Source organism: Mytilus trossulus, chromosome 11 (assembly GCF_036588685.1).
Source record: "Mytilus trossulus isolate FHL-02 chromosome 11, PNRI_Mtr1.1.1.hap1, whole genome shotgun sequence".
NCBI lineage: Eukaryota > Metazoa > Mollusca > Bivalvia > Mytilida > Mytilidae > Mytilus > Mytilus trossulus.
The window spans coordinates 46,905,657-46,915,035 of NC_086383.1; the positions used below are offsets into that span (position 1 = coordinate 46,905,657).

The 9,379-nt window shown below is 35.9% G+C and overlaps 1 protein-coding gene across 1 annotated transcript; it reads right to left on the reverse strand.

Moving 5' to 3' along the window:
- Nucleotides 1-337: 337 nt before the first annotated feature.
- LOC134691215 (uncharacterized) lies at nt 338-8,212 on the reverse strand. Its single transcript, XM_063551564.1, has 2 exons — nt 7,963-8,212; nt 338-1,625 (listed from the first exon to the last, which is right to left on the reverse strand). The coding sequence occupies exons 1-2, from the start codon at nt 7,984-7,986 to the stop codon at nt 357-359; spliced, it is 1,293 nt and encodes a 430-aa protein (XP_063407634.1). The 5' UTR covers nt 7,987-8,212; the 3' UTR covers nt 338-356.
- Between the last annotated feature and the right edge of the window lie 1,167 nt (nt 8,213-9,379).

Consider the following 9,379-nt stretch of genomic DNA (forward strand, 5'->3'; position numbering starts at 1 on the left):
GTTTTATATATACAAAAATAAGCCTTTCCTGACTTATCAAACACATTCGATAACCAACTTCTGATCATGGATCATAACAACAACATACATGCATATTAGAAACTGAATAGCTACGGGGAGCCGGCATAACATTGCCCCCTTCCTTAAGGATTTGGTCCCCAAATATATGAGCTTAGTAAGCTTATTGATACAGCTTAAGAAAAACTCATCAAAGTAGCTGTATTTTTTTTTCTTCAGCTGACAGTATGCCTGTACTATGTGGATTTAACAACAACGATATCATTTCATTCCCAAGATAAATTTTACTAAACATATTAGCAACAAACATCAAACTACAACAAATTTAACAACAAAGTCTAAAAACTACTGAGTCTGCATGCACATAAGTCATTCAATCTCTCCTGTACTATGGAAACAAGCCCTGACAGTTTGTAAAACTTTGCCTCCTGTAATAACTCATACAGATATATGTGTTCTCTAGGTAGATATCTTTTTTCTACGTTGCAATTGTTCCTTAAATAATTAAGAATGATCTTAAAGTGAGCTGGATCTCGGTCAAAGAAATACACGTTGTTTGATGGTCGGAATGGACTTAACGGTTGCAGCATTAATGCAAATACACATGAAGGATCTGCTCTGAGTGTGTTTTTACTTGTTTCTATCTTCATCCCTCCAACATTGAGGGTAAGTGTGTTTTCTTGTGTGTCCTGTAGGGACTGTAAGAAGGTCTCTACCAATTCTGTTTTAGCAGAAAATTCAACATTCCTGATTGGATCGATTTCGGTCTCTACAGGTTCTTCTACAACGTTCTCCGTATTTTGTGGTCTACTATCTGGAGTTGGTTTCTTTACTGTCCTTGAGGAGTTAGAAGAGCTAGACGACGTTCCTGACGATGTTGTTGAGGAGGAGGAACTCTTGTTATAGTTGTCTGCTTTCTCTAACGTCTTCACTTCAGTTTCTGATACATGCAGCTCGACTTCTTCCTCTAACAATTGGCTGCTTGTATTTCCCTCTACTTTATCTGCCTCTGGCTCTACCGATATGGTTATGGTTTCCCCATTCTCACTCATAAGATCTTGTAGTACGTCTTTTATTTTCTTCAGCCTTTGTTCTTTTGTCTCTGATGGTTTACAAATCTTTGCAGGAGTTGGCCCGGAGAGGTTGCTATTTTCTTTGTTCTCTTCTATGTCAGATCTATCAGTTCTTTTTCTCGATGTTTCCCTCAATGAGCTTCCTCTCTTCTTCCACTCTACTCCTTTATTAGTACCAGTGGTTCTATAGCTGGTTTCGCCCATCTCTGATTTGGCATATCTATTACGTCTGGGTGCCAGTTCGATCTCATTCCCATTACCATCTACTAATTTGATTTTCTTTGGCATTTCCTCAGTTCTAAACTTTTCAAAATCTTCTTCCGCCTCTTTTCCCCTACGTCCGGAGCTGTTCTGAAAGCATATCATCTGGCTTTCTAGAACCTTGCATCCATGGCTTGAATTCCGTCTTTGGAATAATTTCTTGCATTCTGGACACTTCCAGGCAAAGTCTGAGTGTCTTTCTAGTATGTGTCTCTCCAGGAACCACCTCTTATCAAATGTCATATCTTCACAGATAACACACATCCATTTACTCTATAATAGAATAAAATAACAATCATAAGAGAGAGATACATAATCATGGACTGATCATTATAATAATTTATATTTTTACAACTCAACAACGTATACAAAGAGTAGTAAAATAATTTAATTACCAGTAACGGTCATACCTATATATGTTTTGTTTTTTTTTTGTTTTTTTTTTATTCAATATTTAATCATATGTAATAATTATAGATATATATATATAAAAAGATAACCAACATGCATACAAAACAACTTTGATCAAAGAACAAAGTTAAACTAAATTTGATAATTATCGACTATGAAAACCAGGTTGGACCATGATCTCCCAAATAAGGTTTGAGTTTATCATGGTGAACCACTTTCGGTTTCATTCTTGGACCTAGCTGAATTCTATATAAGACGTCATTCAGTCGATGGGTAACAACAAATGGACCATGCCAAGGTCTCTGAAATTTTGGATTTACACCAACTTTCCGTTGATATTGGTAATACCAGACTGGATCACCAGGATTGAACAGCTTTAAATGAATGTTATGATCATAGTTTCTCTTCATAACATCACTAGCAACATTTAAATTGGTTCTCGCAAATTCATGAACAGTCAACAATGTATGTTCAAGATCATTTACAAAGTCAGAAATAGAACTTTTAGGAGTGTCAGGAGATTTACCAAACAATAAATCTACCGGTAGATTGATTTCACGTCCATACATCATTTTACAAGGTGACACACCCGTACTTTCGTGTTCAGCTGAACGATATGCCATCATTAGAATGGGCACAAATTTGTCCCAATCCTTTTGGTGGTTCGATACAAATGAAGACAACATATTTTCCAGGGTTCTCATAAACCTCTCAGCCATTCCATCAGACTGGGGTCTCATAACCGTGGTTCTTGTTTTGTCAATATCTATCAACTTGCAAAGTTCTTTAAACAGATGAGACTCGAAATTAGCCCCTTGGTCCGTATGTATTTGTAAGGGGACTCCAAAGATCGAGATAAAATTGTCTACTAATGCTCGAGCTACCACCTCTGCTTCCTGAGATTTTAGTGGAATGGCATGTACAAACTTAGTGAAGTAATCACCAATTACGAGTAAATAATTATTTCCCTGAATTGACCTAGGCAAAGGCCCCATTATGTCCATAGCAACCCTTTCTAGAGGCGCACCGACATTATATTGTCTCATAGGTGCTTTTGGCTTCCTATTTGGTCGCTTTCGTGAAGCACATACATCACATTTGTTACACCAATTCTCAACATACTTTCGTACTCCAAACCAAAAGAATCTTTGTCTAACCTTACTTAAGGTTTTCTTGATACCTAAATGACCACCAGTGACACTATTGTGTAACTGCTTGAGCACACTTTCTTTCAAATTTTCTGGAATTACTTTTTGCCAGGTGACCTTGTCCCCTTTTTCACTTTCCCATTTTCGACATAGAATACCGTCTCTTATCTCAAATGATTCAATTCTATTCCAGAAGTATTTGATAATCGGACTGAATTTTGATATTTCTGACCAAATGGGTTTGAAATTGTTTACTAGCCAATCTCTAATTATCTTTAGTACCGGGTCATTTTCTTGTTCATTTTCTAAATCAAAATCTATCTCAACAAATTGTGCATCGTGTATCGGAGATGACGAGCTCTGTTTTTGTTGGTCCAAATGATTAGGTGTCATACTTCGAGTTTTAACTACTCCTACCCGTTGGTTAATTATGTTTTCAGGGGTCTTTGATTTGCAAACATCCACTGATGTTTCTCCTGCAAATCCTCTTTTCCCTTTTATTTTCACGGACCTTTTCAAATTGGGAACATTTAAAGTTTCAGAACTACTTGATTTACGAGCATCATATGATGCCTTTAAAGCAAATCCACTTTCATCCTTCACTTTATCAGATATGTTCACACTTTCATTTTCATGTTTTGTACAGGGTTTAGAAGCGTTTAAATCGTCTGATCTATAACTAGCATAAAGTTCTGCTGCTTCATGTTTCTAACTAGTCTCTAGACGTTGACTACCTTCAACTTTAACGGCGCCTGTTAAAGTATTCGTATCATCAACCACAACTGACTTTACTACCACTTCTTTAGCTGAAATCTCGTTATTTATTTCAACCTCTCCTAAACCCACATTTGAAAATTTATTCTCAACTTTCGAGCAATATGAACAATCATCTGGACAAGGTTTACGACTCAATGCATCAGCATTTGAATGAATACGACCAGGGCGATGTATTATTTGAAAATCATATGCACCAAGTGTTTCCAACCAGCGGGCAAGCTGACCCTCAGGATTTTTGAAATTTACTAACCATCTAAGAGACCCATGATCTGTACGAACAGTAAAAGATCGACCATAAAGATAGTGATGAAAATTTTTAACTGCACGGACGATAGCAAGCAATTCTTTTCTGGTGACACAATAATTCCTTTCACTTTTAGAAAACGTTTTACTAAAATATCCAATCACTCGTTCTACCCCATCTTGGATTTGAGATAAAACAGCCCCCATTCCTACATTGCTAGCATCTGTATCAAGAATAAAACCACCATCATCCATTGGATAACCTAAGATAGGTGCAGATATTAACAACTTTTTCAGATGCTCAAACGAGCAATTACAAGCTTCTGTCCATTCAAATTTCTTACACTTCTCGGTTAATTGATGAAGGGGCTTTGCAATAGTAGAGAAATTTTCTACAAATCGACGATAATATGAACAAAGTCCGATAAAGCTACGTACATCTTTTACATTCTTGGGAGTGGGCCAATCTTGCACGGCCTTAATTTTTTCATCGTCAGTACTTATCCCTTCATGACTAACTTTATGTCCCAAAAAGGTTACTTCCTTTTGAAGAAGGAAGCACTTCTTAGGATGTAATTTTAAATTAGCTGATCTTAGCCTATCACAAACTTCACTTAAATTTTTGAGATGCTCATCAAAAGTTTTGGAGAACACAATAATGTCATCAAGATACACTAAGCATATCCTCCAAGTTAGACCAGAAAATATTTTCCCGACTAACCGCTCAAAAGTCGCGGGAGCCCCACATAGTCCAAAACATAGCACTTTAAATTGCCATAAACCACTACCAGGTATTGCAAAAGCTGTTTTCTCCCGATCTTTCTCATCTAAACCACATTGCCAGTAACCACTGCGCATGTCCAGAGTTGAGAACCACTTACTGCCGCTTAAAGCATCCAGAGTGTCCTCTATACGAGGAATCGGTTGGCTATCTTTTTCAGTAATATCATTAATTTTCCTAAAATCTATACAGAATCGAATACTCTGGTCTTTCTTTTTCGTGACCATGACCACTGGGGAACACCAAGCACTACTTGAAGGTTCTATGATACCCCTTGATGCCATGTCTTGTATCTCTTTCTCTGCCACCTCTCTCTTTGCCAAAGGAAGTCTATAAGGTTTAAGTTTGATGGGTTTTGCATTGCCCGTATTTATTTTATGGTTAACGATTTCAGTATGCCCAATATCAGATGGAGATTTTGAAAAAACATCTTGATAAGAACATAAAAACTCCCTTAACTTTTTGACTTCAATATTATCCAAATCTTTGGAACTTTTCTCAAATACACCCTTTAAATGATCAGGAATGTCCACTTTAGTGTTACTATCTGCACAATTGACCCGACTTACAGTACTCACTTCATACGTTTCTAAGTCAACAGGTTCAAAAGTACCCACAATTGTGTTTTTATAAACCTTGACCGGCTCTGAGCTAAAATTAGCAACTCTTAAAGGTATGATATTTGAATTTGGCTGAACTACTACTCTGGCTAACAACAAACCAGTTTTCTCAATAAACGACCTGTTTGTCTCCACAAGACCTACTTCATTAAATATAACCGGGCCACATGGAACTCCTTTTATTATCATTTCACTATCAGGCGGAATATCAACTGTTTCCGCAATTGAGATTCGACAACATGAGCTATCACCTTTATTTGTAAAACAGGTTATAAACTCATCCTTAATTCTCAGGCAACCTTTGCTACACAGAACATCAATACTATTAGTCATCAAAAAGTCCATACCAAGTATAGCCATATCTTTGATTTCAGCTAACAAAAACTCGTGTTTGAAAACATGTTTTCCTAATTTTATTTCTAAATTAACTTTTCCAATAAACTCTGAAACCTCTCCAGTTGCTGTTAATAAATTCATTCTGACTGGCATGACTTGAGGTCTATTCTCAAGTGCAAGGCTATCAAAGAAATCTTTTCTCAAAATGGAGACACTCGCCCCAGAATCAACCAACATATTTACAGACATAGAATTTATACTAGCAACTACAAAATATCCATTATCTTTTCCCCAAGAAACATTTGAAATAACTGTGTTGGGTCTTTTTATCGTGGTCGAGCCGCGACCCCCGCACTCGACGCTTGGTAGTTTTCCGAGCTGTGATAATTTTGGTTATTATTTCTATTCCCAAAATTATTTGATCCTCTTTGCTGACGTGAACCATTATTATTATTATTGGTATAACGTTGACTATTAGTATTATTTTTCTTTATAGCCCCTACATCATTTTGTAGATTTCGTATGCCTAGTTTTATTTCTTTTATTTCACTGGCCAATTTATTATCATCACTGTCACATGCATCAGCAGTTCTCACTGATCGCCCTTTTTGTCTATCTGCTAGTCTTAAAGCTTCAAGACGAACAGCAATATTTTCAGCTTCATATATCGTTTTTGGACCTACTTCTCTCAATCTTAGACGAATGTCAGTTTCAGTTATAGCGTCAATAAAGTAATCAAGCGCAAGGGTATCCCTGACAATAGGGGAAGTACCAGGATATGCTCGCCTTGTAAGTTTTTTAATTGCTTGTGCCAGTTCAGGCAAACTTTCGTTCCTTAATCTAACTCTAGTCTGTAGCTCAGCTCTAAAAACTTCTGAGCGATTTATAGAACCAAATCTGCTTTTAAGCATTGTCACTAAACATTCAAAGTCATGCCTTTCACCCTCTGTCATTTCATTTAAAAGAGCACGAGCGCTACCTGTTAGACTACTTGCCAACAATAAGGCTTTAGACCTTAAGTCCCAATCATTAATTTCCGCCAAAAGATAAAATTGTGTGAGATACTCTTCTAGATCGTCTGATCCGTCATACAGCTGAGGTTTAATTTTACATTTTATTTCAGGTTTAGCTCTGATGTTCTCAGTGAAATGGCTATTATTCAAATCTTGTTTATTATGTTTGGCTTCTCCACTCGCACTTATAGACGAACTATCATACCCCCTTCCCAAAATTGGAGTGGTTTTATTTGTTAAATGATGGTCAAATTTTGCCAACATACTGTCCATTTTCTCAGAAAAATCTGAAAGACATTTATCTACCATAAATTTCATTTCAACTTTAGCGTCAGCAACCCTTTTATCTGCTGCTACATTGTTTTCACTACTAGAAGCTATCACTTCATTCGATAGTGTTTCATTTACCTCATGTCTACTCCCAGTATTGGGACCGAACGTAACGATATTTGAATCGTCCATTTCTATTTTTACAACAACTTTAGATTTTGATATACAAACAATATTAGACTCTAATATATTGAGAGTGGTATCCCACCGCTGCCACCAATTGTTACGCTGCCTCTCTGGCGTTAGAGTCGGGCACCAGAGATAACAGGGTTACATAAAAAGGAACCTATTAGAGGTCGAGAAAGGTGTCTTAATTTAAACCACCGATCTAAACCCGAAATAGGACGAAGGAATTATATACCAATAAAGGTGTATTAATGCGCTATTGTAGTCCTGTTTTCATAAGTATTATTAAAATAAAAATAGAATAATAATGAAGTTCAACATTTTATTAATGAGATAAAATACTGGAACGAGTCTGGACTATCGGTGCTGTCACTGGTCAGTGCCCCCGGGTATGGTTGCATGGTCTTACAATTATTCACGAGAGTGAATACTACTCATAAACTATATATTTATAGCTTTTCTTTAACACAAATCCTTAATATCAAGGTTTCAATCATAGTTATATAATGACTCTTATTAAACAAGATCAAAAGCCTTGTTCTTCATCAAACTGTTATATTAAAAACATATAAATATATATATGTTCTTCAATTAACTATCTTTGTTACTATATCAATAGTCACGGTTATATTTTCATTAATTTATATTATACACATCTGAATCTCCAAATCTGGTGACAAAAATATTTAGTCACCGTCACCCGCAAGTATAGTCACCGTCACCGATATTATAGTCACCGTCACCGAGATTTAATCACCAGGACTTAGATTTGTCACCGTCACCTTTAATAAACTATAATTATATAATATATTTCACAATACTAACTTTTAAACTCATTACATCCGACATAATTGTATTTTAGTTTATCTATCTATTTCATACGACTCTTTCCACAAGTTTGAGCTATCTCCCTTGACGCAGTCAACCACACGTATTTATATCCTTAATTGACCAATGAGAATTGAGCTTATATAAAGACGTCCAATCACGAGCCATCACTCTTCTTAGGGAAATTCCCTTAACGGTGACAAAATAGTAAACAATGCCATGTTCTTCACGAATAAATATAGTTTAAGTATTTAAAATGCAACTAAAAGTTTGGAAAACTTTTGTAATGGATACAAACAGATACAAACTACTGTATATAGCAATCGAAAGTCAACAAATAACGAGCATTATAACCAATACACATCAAACATGTAAGTATCACCTAGATCGGTGACCAACATTGAAAATCGGAACGAGAGTTATTTACAGTCTTTAACTGTTCCGAGAAATTAGCAATCATACACAAAAGAAACCCAAACATAACGAATTATAAGATGTAAAATTATGCCGACATGAATCACCATTTAATTATTATTTACAGCCGTAAACAAAAATCTATGGCCTACTTTCATTTTCCAACAGTACGAGAATAAACATCATCTGTCTCAAAAACAATGATACTCAGTTTTAAATCATACAAATTAATAGTTTTATATATACAAAAATAAGCCTTTCCTGACTTATCAAACACATTCGATAACCAACTTCTGATCATGGATCATAACAACAACATACATGCATATTAGAAACTGAATAGCTACGGGGAGCCGGCATAACAATATAAAGGATATACCTGTAATTAGGGGATTCAAGGGTTCAAAACTTGATCATAACGTGATTAAAGAAGTCTTTTTATTGTTAGCTTCGGCCGCTTTTAGTATGCGGTCGCTCCAATACCCCTTAAATCGGATATGTGCACTATATTCACTATATATGTTCTCCTTTCTATTACCTTTCTTAAGATATATAGGATATACCTGTAATTATGGGATTCAAGGGTTCAAAACTCGATCATAACGTGCTTATAGATTCTTTTTTATTAGGTTCGGCTGTTTTTGGTATTCGGACGCATCAATACCACTTAAATCGGATCTGTGCACTATATTCAGTATATAGGTTTTGTTCCCCCCTTCTATTACCTTTCTTAGGATATATAGGATATATCTGCAATAAGGGAATTCAAGGGTTCAAAACTCGATCATAACGTGCTTATAGAAGTCTTTTTTATTAGGTTCGGCCGTTTTTGGTATTCGGGCGTTCCAATACCCCTGAAATAGGATCTGCGCACTATATTAACAATTTAGGTTTTGTTTCCCCTTCTATTACCTTTCTTAAGAAATATATAGGATATAACTGAAACTAGGGGATTCAAGGGTTCAAAACTCGAACATAACGTGCTTATAGAAGTCTTTTT

Excerpts from the sequence above, each read along its gene's own strand:
- LOC134691215 (XM_063551564.1), bottom strand. The coding sequence starts at position 7,986 with ATGTCGGATGTAATGAGTTTAAAA. Across the intron at positions 1,626-7,962 it reads CGGATGTAATGAGTTTAAAA|AGTAAATGGATGTGTGTTAT; the intron begins GTTAGTATTGTG and ends ATTCTATTATAG.